This window comes from Wyeomyia smithii, chromosome 1 (genome assembly GCF_029784165.1).
Source record: "Wyeomyia smithii strain HCP4-BCI-WySm-NY-G18 chromosome 1, ASM2978416v1, whole genome shotgun sequence".
NCBI classification, from domain to species: Eukaryota; Metazoa; Arthropoda; class Insecta; order Diptera; family Culicidae; genus Wyeomyia; species Wyeomyia smithii.
The window spans coordinates 118,625,166-118,637,270 of NC_073694.1; the positions used below are offsets into that span (position 1 = coordinate 118,625,166).

General features: G+C 40.0%; 1 protein-coding gene across 7 annotated transcripts in view; it reads right to left on the reverse strand.

Moving 5' to 3' along the window:
• Positions 1-11,792, reverse strand: part of LOC129720069 (inhibitory POU protein) — a 368,998-nt gene extending 357,206 nt beyond the window's left edge. For all 7 annotated transcript variants that reach the window (XM_055671506.1, XM_055671497.1, XM_055671485.1 and 4 more), the window contains exon 1: positions 11,741-11,792. In XM_055671506.1, coding sequence (XP_055527481.1) covers positions 11,741-11,770 — 30 coding nt within the window. In that variant the 5' untranslated portion in view covers positions 11,771-11,792. The remainder of the gene's footprint in view (positions 1-11,740) is intronic.
• Between the last annotated feature and the right edge of the window lie 313 nt (positions 11,793-12,105).

The window sequence follows — 12,105 nt, forward strand, 5'->3', positions numbered from 1 at the left end:
TTTTGATTTCTCAGAAGAGTAAATCTATGTTTAATCTCTTTCTGTAAATCTTTATAAATAGTTTTAAAAACAGGGTCACGAGAACGTTGATATTGACGTCTGCGGACATTTTTCAAACGAATTAGAAGTTGAAGATTTTCGTCAATTATTGGTGAATCAAATTTCACTTGAGCCTTTGGAACAGAATTATTCCTGGCATCAACAATTGCACATTTTAATGCTTCCAAAGCGGAATCAATATTCACTTCGTTTTGCAAATCAAGCTCATTATTGAAATTTCACTCAATATGAGTTTTGTATCTTTCCCAATTAGCCTTGTTATAATTAAAAACAGAGCTCATAGGGTTTAAAACTGATTCATGTGATAAAGAAAAAGTTATTGGAAGATGGTCAAAATCAAAGTCAGCATGTGTGATCAAATCACTACATACATGACTTTGATCTGTAAGCACCAAATCAATTGTTGAAGGGTTTCTTACAGAAGAAAAGCATGTAGGACTATTCGGAGACAAAATAGAATAGTATCCTGAAGAACAATCATTGAATAAAATGTTGCCATTGGAATTACTTTGAGAATTATTCCATGATCGATGTTTAGCGTTAAAATCGCCGATTATAAAAAATTTCGAACGATTTCTGGTGAGTTTTTGTAAATCACCTTTAAAATAATTTTTGTGCTCGCGTGTGCATTGAAATGGTAAATATGCTGCGGCAATAAATAAAATCCCAAGTTCAGTTTGAACTTCAATTCTCAAAGTTTCAATAACTTTCGTCTCAAGATGGGGAAGAGCACGATGTTTGATTCGGCGATGAATAACAACTGCAACTCCATCGCCGGAACCCTAAATCCTATCATATCTATGAACCACGTAATTGGGATCATATTTTAATTTTATGTTAGGTTTCAAAAATGTTTCAGTAATAATTGCAATATGCACATTGTTTACTGTTAAAAAATTAAAAAGCTCATTCTCATTGGCCTTCAATGAGCGAGCATTCCAGTTTAATATTTTAATTGTTTTATTTAAAATCATTGCTAAATTTTAAATTAGAAACAATTTTAATAGTAAAATTTGTGCCTATTTGAATGGCTTCAAACATTGATTTTGCCTGCAACATGGCGTTCATAAGATTGAACATTGCATGTTGCAAAAAAGAAAGTTTACCTGCCGTAATAGGCCCCAGGCAGTTGACATTAGAAAAAATATTTTCGGCAGCAATATTAGCTGGAGTAATAGGTGTACAGTTATTTTCTAGCGTGTTTTGCTTACCCATATTAACGGTCATTTTCGGACTACCAACACTAGGCGGTATAATGTTCGAACTACCTGTAACCTGTGCATAAGTTATACGGGTATGCAAATGAGTAGGTAAACTATGCGTCACTGGTACGCTTGGAGAATTTTGTTTCGAAGATTGTTTTGAATTTTGTTTACCTTGCCTTGCCTTATCAATTGCTAAACGGGCTGGGCATTGATAAAAATTCGACATATGGTTGCCGTTACAATTCGCACAGCGAAAATCAGCGAAAAGAGTAATCTCTTTCACAGGACATGTGTCCTTTTTGTGAGAAGAGTCTCCCAAATGAGGCATTTTTGGTCCATGTTACAAAACTTTGAACCATGGCCATAACGTTGGCAAACACGGCATTGGGTGATATGCTTTTCACCTCCGCCAAACTTTCGATATAATTCCCATTTTACACGCACGTTCTATAAAGCATGTGCTTTTTCAAAAAATTTTAAGTTATTAACCTCACTGTGGTTAAAATGAATTAAATAATTTACAAGGGAAATTCCAGTTCGCTGACTGTTTTCGCCTCGTGATTTTCGTTTCATCAGAATTACTTGGGTAGGGGCTATACCATGTAATTCTGTCAAAGTAATTTTGATCTCATCAACGGTTTGATCGTTGGTGAGACCTTTCAATACGACCTTGAACGGCTTGGCGCTCTTCGTATCATATGTAAAAAATTTATACATCTTTTCGGTTAAATACTGAATAAGACGATTCCAATCTTTCAATGTTTGGGCCAGTAAACGGCATTCGCCTCTTCGGCCAATTTGATAAGTAACTTTGACGTCGGAGAGAAACGTAGAGAGTTCTCTTTTAAAAATATTAAATTCAGAAGCAATAGTTACCACAATAGGTGGAACTTTCTCCTTTTTTACAGAAATTTCACTTTGAATAGTTTTACTTTCGAACATTTGAATTTCGCCGGCTTCTTGCTCCGGCAGAATATCATATAAATTTTCACTGCATAAGCTAGTTTCAGAAAGAGATGCCTCTCTTTTGCTCCCCGAAGCGATGCGTGGTTTCTTTTTTCGTCCTGCCATTTCAGGTGATACGAGAAAAGTTAAAAATAATATCAAATTGCAAGTATTGAGAAAGAAAGAAATAGGTAGTCTTGAGAAAGACTGATGTAAGTTAACTTCCAGGTAATCTTTAAAAGACACACTGACAAAACACAAACTTTGAAGCTATAGGCAGTCAAAGACCAGTCCACAAGCAACCGAAAATACGTCTGATCTGTCGGGCAGCTCAAGACGCCCTGATGAATTTAGCTATGGTGATTTTATGGTTGATCCTGTCAAAAGCCGCAGACAAATCGGTATATATTACGTCTGTTTGACAGTTCTTCTCAAATCCTTCGTAGACGAACGAGGTTAGCGAAAGCAGATTTGTAGCGGTTGATCGATTTGGCATAAACCCATGTTGCTCATCGGAGATAAAGGGTTTGCAGTGGAAAAAAACTGAATTCATTACCACCAGTTCGAACAGCTTTGATACCGCGCACAATGCCGAAATTCCTCTATAGTTGTCAACGTTGTTTTTATCTCCTTTTTTGAAAATCGGGAAGACAAAAGCAGACTTCCAAAGAGTAGGATAGGTTCCGGTACGCAGTGATAAACGAAACAGGTGTTGCAGTGGCTGTAGTAAACCTTCAATACACTTCTTCAACACGATAGCAGGAATTGCATCAGGCCCAGAAGAAAGCGACGACGTTAACTTAGAGGCAGCTGTAAGAATAATGTCGTAATCGATACGAATATCAGTCAACATCGCGTTTGAATCAGGTACAAATCTTGTTGCCGCGGCCACCTGATCTAAAGAGAGTGTTTCCTCTACGAAAGTACGGCTGAATTTTTCCGAGAAAAGTCTACAAAGGCCATTTGAATCAGCTTCAACTTCACCGTTATAAAACATTGTCGAAGGTGAACCAGGGTCTTTTCTTTGCTCGTTGACAAAAGATCAGAAGGCTTTTGGATTCGTTTTCAATTTCCGCTGCATGCGATGTTGATGGGCATTAAAACAGCGCCTGCTCAGTTGTTTATAATCCAGGTTCAGTCGAACATAGTAGTCTCGTAAGGCAAGAGAGCGATGTTTTGAAAATCGACGCAATGCGGCACGTTTTGCTCTCTTAAGTCTACGGAGTTCTGCGGTCTGCCATGGAGTCTTAGTGGATGCAATGATGACTTTTTTGGGTACATGACGGTCAATAATGTACCCAAGCACATGGGTGAGGGTCAGTGTAGCCGCATTAACATCGTTTTTGTCTAGGATGTCGTCCCAGTCGAGACTGTGTAAAACACCAAGCATGCTAGCAAAATCAGCTCTTCTGAAGTTGTAGACAACATCTGAAACGGTGTTCAAATTAACAGTCGTAGGATTACCGTTTAAAACCAAGTGAAGCGGAGGGTGATGAGGAACAGAATTTACCAACGGTACAAGAGCCGAGGTAGCTCGTATTTTTGTGCCAATGCTCACAAAACACAGATCAAGCATCCGACCATTCTCGTTCAAAACTTCGTTGATTTGTCGTAATGTTGCTGAGTTGTAGCAATCGAGTATGTTCATTGCGCCTGAGTGAAAAGTAGATACCGCAGGATCAGGATACCTAAAACCGCTGTTTGAAGAACACCATTTCAATCCTGGGAGATTGAAATCACCTACAACAAGGGTTTCATCGGAGGGATCGGCATCGGCGGCTACGGAGGCGACAGATCGATTATGTGCATCGATCACGGCGGTATAGCGAGTTCGATTGGGCGGGAAATACACCACACAGATGTTAAGATTTCGGTTATTGGGTTTTACAGTCGCCCAAATTTGTTCTACATTGCTCCACGATTGGTTTTGACGTTTTAAAACTGTTAACCCACGACGTAGAGCCAACAAAACTCCACCACCAGTTGCTTTACGACTGTTAAGTGGGCCGCGATCGCATCGAAGGACCTCGTAATCGGGGCCGAATAATTGATGGGACGTGGTCCTGTCGTTGAGCCAAGTCTCGGTTAATGCGATGATGTCGTATGCGCAGCCAGAAAAAGCAAGTTTATACGAATCCACACGTGAATTCATGCCACCGACGTTTTGATAGTACATGTGGAGATCGTGCTGCACCAGTTGAGTCGTCGGAGTGGTGATAGAGCTGGAAACGTTACGGCTCGAAAGCGAAATGCTGGAACGTATCGAATTGTCAGGTACCGGAAGTTCAGTCAAACAATTATACTCGCCTGAGGTAGCAGGCTGGAAAACCCCTTCTCCAAGCCCCGACACAGGACCAGGACGACTGATGAATGCAGGCAGCATTTGCGCGACTGTGTCGGGGGGATACGGGGCTTCAATAGTGCTAAGACAGGTGCGTCCTGGCGTCCGTGTCCGAAGTAGCTGCATGGCATCTTGTAGACCGGAGAGCGAAATACTGGATCGTGTGCGAGTTGTCAGATGTTGAAAATTCAACGTTCGATCCTGGGGCGTTCGAATCAGCGTGTAACAACCTAAAAAAGGAGGCAGCATCAGGCCGAGCAACGTCGTGATTAAAAATATACTTGCCGTGAGAGGCAGTTTGGAGAGCCCTGTCCCCGACAATAGACTCAGGGCCGGGACGACTAAGGTGGCAGGAAAAAATGATTTTAGCGATACTGGAATCTATGGCGGGCACGACTGAGCTAAGTGGGTCCAGGGCTTCCATACTGCTATGTGACGTGCGTCCCAGGCCAGTTAAATCGGTGTTTGCGGTTTGCGGTTAGCGGATGATTCCACAACGTTGCATCCCGGTGAAAGGCATGATTCAAAATTTAGCATTTCTCTGGATTGGCTTCGAGCTGAGATCCTTCCTTCGGTTTCAGATTCAAGTGTACGACTCTCGTGAAGTTTTTTGTACGATTATCTTCGAATTCGCGGAAAAATACATTTTCAGGCCATGTGTCACGCGTTAGTGCGATTTCTTTGAGCTCATAACTAACGCCGACTTTAAAGGAAACAAACCTCAAAGTAGAAAGGTCTATTCCTTTAGGGACTAGTTTGACCACTCTGGGTTTTGTATCAGATCCCAAATTCAAGCATTCGCGTACCAAACCAGCAATTTAGTCCTCTGATGTACTGGGGTGGAACGCCGAAAAATTAACCCAAAAACTATCGTCATTCGTAGGTATCGTCTGAATTAGTCCGCTTGCGACCTTCGTACCACGATTTCCGTTCTTGTTATTCACAGGCTCGGCTGTTTCACCAATGACGACACGGCGGCGTTTAGGTGTGTTTGGCAGTAAAAAATTTATCTTGTTCCATGGTGGAGGGGTGGCGGGTTGATTAGGCTGAGGTATGACATCAACCTTGGCCGTGAGTGTTGAAATCGCATTGCTTAGTTTTTGTATGTCATCCTTCATAGACTGAATGACATCAGGGACTACGGCCCGTTCACGATCATTACAAAGAGAAATTTTTTTGAATTGATCATTGCTGAACAAGTCTGCGCATGTATTGCACATCCAGAAAATATTTCTATCATGCTCTCCTAACATGTACAGTACTGGCATATCAATGTTTACGCAGAGTAAATGAAAAACTGCGCCACAATATCCGCGACAGTTTATGCGTTCAGATTCACAAACTTGCTTGTTGCATTTTTTACACGACATGATTTCAACTGAGGTTGACAGTCTTGCTGTTTGAAGTCTTTGCAAGTGAAAGCTATATGTTTATTTTTCACAGCCGATGAGACCAACAGTCAAACTATTGGCTTTTTTATAGCAAAAGCTTTAATGGTGTTTAAATTTTTGACGGACAGATGTCGCTTTTCACAAAAAAAAATTGAGCGGGAAAGTAATATAGCTTTCATAGACGTGTTAGAAACCAAAACAAACAATCACTATAGCGAAGCACTAAAAACAGTTCTAAACACACTTAAACCGATTATTCTTTTCGAACTTCGATGAACCGACGTACGTAGAATAGTTAACCAACCGATTTGCATGAACTCAAACGAAAACGGCTAATCTAAACACAAAAAATCGATAAAAGTATAGGCACAGTATACGAACGTATGAATACAAGACACAACCGTGTTGCCAGACTCGGTGTTGGTTTCAAGAGCTATGATGACTGCAGACAGAATTTCATCATGACTGGTTTCTGTCCTGATTTTTTACAAAGTGATTGCTGTCGGATCCTGTCCAATTGCAAATAAAAAATGCTCAGACTCATCGTCAAACGATGGTTCACTCTGAGAACAAAGTCGAGGCAGAATGTCGGATATATTGGATGACCCCGGAACGTATTTCACCACAAATTTATAGGGCTGCAAGCGCAATGCCCAGGCTTCTGCTCTCGAGCATGCTCGTCGGCCGTCTCTATACATTCCACCAAAAATGCACTCGAGAGCTCTGTGGTCAGAGAATATGGTAAACTTCAGCCCAAATAGGTAGAGGTAAAACTTTTCTATCGCCCACACAACAGCCAAATCTTCACGTTGTGTTTGAGGATAGATACGCTCGGCATCAGACAAACCTTTCGACGCAAGACTGATCACTCTAGGTGTACTTCCGGAATCCTTTTGTACAAGGACTGCACCCAGTCTTACTGGGGAGGCATCAACATACAGCTCCGTAATGTCATCTGGATCGTAAATCCTAGCGTTCTTACATTTTTAGACAGCTCGCTTCTCAAGTCGTTGAAGGCTGTCAACTGATCTTGTCCGAACGAATTAATGGCTCCTCGAATAAACTGTTGCAATGGTTCTGTCCTAGTCGACAAATGAGAAATGAAGTGTTCAACGAAATTGACGAGTCCAAGGAAACTCCTGACTTTCTCTTTGGATTGCGAAACACGGAAAATCTTGATTGCAGATGTTTTTCCCGCCGACGGGCTGATTCCAGCTTCACTCACTTTAAAACCGAAAATCTCGATATCCTTCACGCGGTAGACACACTTGTTTTTATTCAACAGAGCATAATTTCGTTTCAAAACCGATAACACTTCTTCCAACCGAGCATCATGTTTTTCAAGCGTTCGTCCGGATATGATCACATCATCGATGTATATAATGATTCCCTTAATCCCTGCGAGCATTTGAGTCATAATTCGCTGACAAATTTCAGGCGCGCAGTTGATGCCAAACATAAGTCTTTTGAAGCGCATCAACCCTGACTCGTCATGAAAGTGGTTACGCTGCGGGAATCCGGATGAAGCTCCACATGAGGGTAAGCCGAAATGATATCCAAGTGAAAAAAATATTTGGATCCCTTCAACTTATTGAGCAACGTTTCAATCACCGGTAAAGAAAAATGCTCGCGTTGGATGGCTTTGTTTGGAAACTTCATGTTGATGCACAATCGCACATCATCTTTTCCCTTTGGTACACAAACCATCGGCGAAATCTATTCAGGAACTCCGTCGACCGGTTCAATGATATCTAACCGCAACATTTCATCGATCTTTTCGTTAACCTTCTTTGCCATAGGTTCAGGTACACGAAGGTTAGAAATCTTTCTCGGAGAGATGAGAGATGAAAAGAAGTTCTTTCAGTGTACACTTTGTACATCTAGTCCCACCTTTAATACTTTGAGATCCTCCGCCTTTCGCTTACTCAACAAGCATACATTTGCACCTTCAATAACGAAGAGCTCTGCGTAACTATTTGGTTTCGATGGATTAATCAAATAACAAATCGTTTAAAATGCTTGGTTTTATCGAAATGACAACATCCTCGACTTTTGGCTTCTGTACATCGCCTTAATTCTGAATACATTCATATTGGTTGGTATTCGGTCATTTTCAGCAGATTTTCTGGCATCAATCTGACACCGGAAATACCCATAGTGGGAGTTATTTTGGTTGTTTTCCAGAAACTAAAAGTGGTCGTCTTTAAATTCAAAATGGTGTCCAGGGTCAATGTTTGGTTTCTATGCATCATCTCGATTACGGAAATATCCATATTGAGTATTATGCGGTCATTTTCGACTGTTTCCTAGAAGTTGCCATTTAGCAATTCAAAATGGTGCCTGAGGTCAATTGCTAGCTCCTTGCATCATTCTGGTTCCAGAGATACTCATATTGGATAGCATTTGTTTATTTTAGGCTGTTTTTCACAAACCGGTAGTCGTCATTTTGGACTTCAAAACTGCCTGTGAAATCATCTGGGCGTAGTTCTGGTTCCGAAAACATTCATATTAAATGGTATTTGGTCATTTCCGGCTGTTTGCCAGACACCGGTAGTCACCATCTTAAAATTCAAGATTGTGTCTGTGATCACTTTTTAGCTTCTGTCCATCTTTCTGGTTTCGGAGATACTCATATTTAATGGGAATCGTCCATTTCAGGCTGTTTTCCAGAAACCGGAAGTTGCCATCTTACAATTCAAAATGTTGTCTGAAGTCGTTTTGTGGCTCCAATGCATCATTACGATTCCGGAAATACCCATATTAGGTGGTATTTGGTCGATTGCCATTAGTTCTCGAGATGTGCAGAAATTTGTGTTTCATTTGTATGACACCCCTCCCTTCCAAAAGAAGGAGGGGTGTCAAAATATTATGGACATATTTTTTACCACTAGATACATTTACCTGCCAAATTTGGTTCCATTTAGTTTATTAGTACTCGAGATGTGCAAAACTTTGTGTTTCATTTGTATGGAACCCCTCCCTTCCAGAAAAGGGAGGGGCGTCCAACTATCATGGATATACTTGTTACCCCTTAAAACATCCACATGCCAAATTCGGTTTCATTTGCTTGGTTTGTTCTTGAGTTGTGCAGAAATTTATGTTTCATTTGTATGGGACCTCTCAAGAAAAGGGAGGGGTCTCAAACTATCATAGGAACCTTTATCGGCACCAAAAACCCCTACATACAAATTTTCACGTCGATCGGCTCGGTAGTTTTCGAGCCTATATGGATCAGATAGACAGACAGACAGACCGGACTGCATATTTATGTGTACATCAATATTTTAGAACCTTAAGAGTGAATATACATTTATTGGATTGAAGTGTTCATGTAAATGTAAATAAAAGTTTGAATGAAAAAGGCTGGGTCTGACCGCTAGGTGGATTAATTTATGTTTTTTGTTTGACTTTCAGTTAAGCCTGAAACAAGCTGAACGCCAACGTGAGCGATCGGGCGAAATTCCTGCCGTAGGTTAATAAACAGCCGTGAGTAGAGTTGTTCATTAACCTACTGCAAAAATCTCACCCGATCGCTCGCGTTGGCGTTCAGCATGTTTTATGCCTTAGTATTGTATATTCCGGCGAAGTGTCTGCTATTTCATCTCGACCGTTAGGACAGCGGGCCGATTGCTGATCGCTTTACGCAAGATGCATTTTCCAATCATATTGAACCGACGTTTCGTGAGCCGCGTCTCCTAATCATCACTGATCCATTGACTAATCACCAGCCAGTTAAGGAGGCATCCTACCTGAACATTCCTGTTATCGCTTATGCAACACCGATTATTTACTGAAATTCATCGATTCTGCCATTCCAATGCAACACCAAGGCATCGCATTTGATCGGTTTAACGTGGTGGTTATTGCCTCGAGAAGTTCCACACCCAAATTTCTGAAAATTCGCTCTATGCATGCTGTCAATAAAAATGGAAATATGGCAACCATATTTCTGTCATACTGCTTACATTTTCCATCTACCAATCATTGATTCTAGTACCAGCAATTCTGGTACCCACTTTTCAGTTGGTTTGCCCTAAAACAGCTGAAATAGAGTAAACGTCCTTTAATTGCTATTGACTTATTTTCGAATAAATATGTTTATCAATGGGGAAACCAAGACTTAACGTTTGTTTTCTGTATAATGTGCACTTTCAATGAATAGCTTATATTGTGTGCAAGCATTTTAAATTTAATTTTGATACCATGATGAATTTATGATTCGTAGGCAAAATTTTGACGGCAGCACTCCCCTGATGGCAACCGAGAATATCGGACAGCAATATCGAGTCGCAATATCGAAACATCGATAATATCAAGTGCGGCAATATCGGCCAAAAGTATCGATATTGTGACGAGAAAATATCGATACTAAAATCAATAACATGAAACAACAATGTGATCCGTAATTGTGGGTGATCCATAACTGTGGGGAGAGTGTAACAGAAAACTAACGCTAGAAAAAATCCAATGTTGAAATTTATTTTGCGACTTCTACACTGCCGGTACCCGGATAACTGTCCCATAATGAAAAACAACATGTTGAGAAAACGGCGATTTAATATTATCCGTTAATTTCGGATTTCCAGCAATTACATCCAGAACCAACGATCATAACAGTTTCATGGCAGCACAAGTTTATCGTTGAGAACAAAAACCATGGATGGAACTGGTTTTACGTTATATAACTTGAAAAAAAGACAAAGTGGGACAAAATATGCGGGTACATTGCGAAAGTACTCACATATTTTGTCCCATCACATATAAATTCAACCAGCAACCGGCAGTATCATTGGCAGCGTAGATAATACTACAGAAAAACAACACTAGTCTAGTTAATTAAATGACATACTTCTATATGCCTAAAATAATCCAATATACACTAATCTGGAGCAAAATTATATGTTTGCAGTTTGCACCACTATGCAGTGGGACTGTAATGCGGGTACTTTCAATATGGGACAAAAACAACTTGGTATTTTTTCATGTTTTTCCATACAAAAGTTTCAATTTTAATTTTTTTCCAGAAAATATGATAACAGTTAAGTCGATTCCCGATGATAACTCAAAAGTGACCAAAATCAGTATGGGGCAGTTATGCGGGTACCGGCAGTACACTGGTAATAAAATATGGCGTCGAATAACTTTTGGGTTGTGAATATCAACGTATCACAAATCTGAAACAAAAAAGACTCATACACTTCTGACTTAATACATTGAATTCGTTGCATATTCGAGCATCTACACAGCCTGTAACCACTACTTACACGAAACGCTCTAGTTTTATCACGAAAAACTAGTTGAAAACAACTTTACTAAACAGACACCTCAAACGCGCAGAACGTTAACCGTGCTGCCATAGCCTGTAGTAAGAGGCATGACAGATCATTGAATCAAAATACTAAAACTCTACACTAACGTCAAAAACAAGGTGGGCGTCGCCATCACCCCTTTCAACCAGATCCTTTTTAAGAAAATATTTCTCTTAAGCATTTAGCATCGGCATAGAAATAATAAACATTTTAGTTGTATATTGGAATATTAAATGGGTAGCAGCAGCAGTTATTGTTGCTAGTATAGCAATAGAAAATAACAATACAAAACTAAAGAAAGACGTCAGAGTTTTAATAACTAAGAATGCAAAAAAGCGAAATGAGAAGTTTCTAGTAGTATGCATTGGCCTCATCACAAAGAACAGATTCTTCAATACCTTCTAGTAGTATAGCAACGGCGGGTAAAAACCTAATCATATGTATTAACATTTTCGAATTTTTATGCTGTTTTTTTTAATGGTATCTTACATTATGTCTTGGGGACCATGAATTGCACATTATGGATGCATCTTCCAAGAAGCGACTCTGTAAAGAAAAGTAATATAGAATAGTAACATTAGGAATATTCTGGTTACACCTAATGAAAGCCTATCAGATGTTACTCCGTTGTTGGACCAAAAAAAAAAGTTCCCTTTTTCCGGAATTAAAGCATGCACTCTCTTTCGCTGTTGAATCTATGGAGACGCTCAGTTCACCTTGGCATACTGGTCCAGGAAACGAATTCAGGGGGAACTTTGGAACAAGAGCTCGACAGAAATATTCTAGGGAAAAACTTTCTTTTATAAACTTATCATGAAGCACTTATTTTCCAAAACCAAAATTTTCAATGAAAT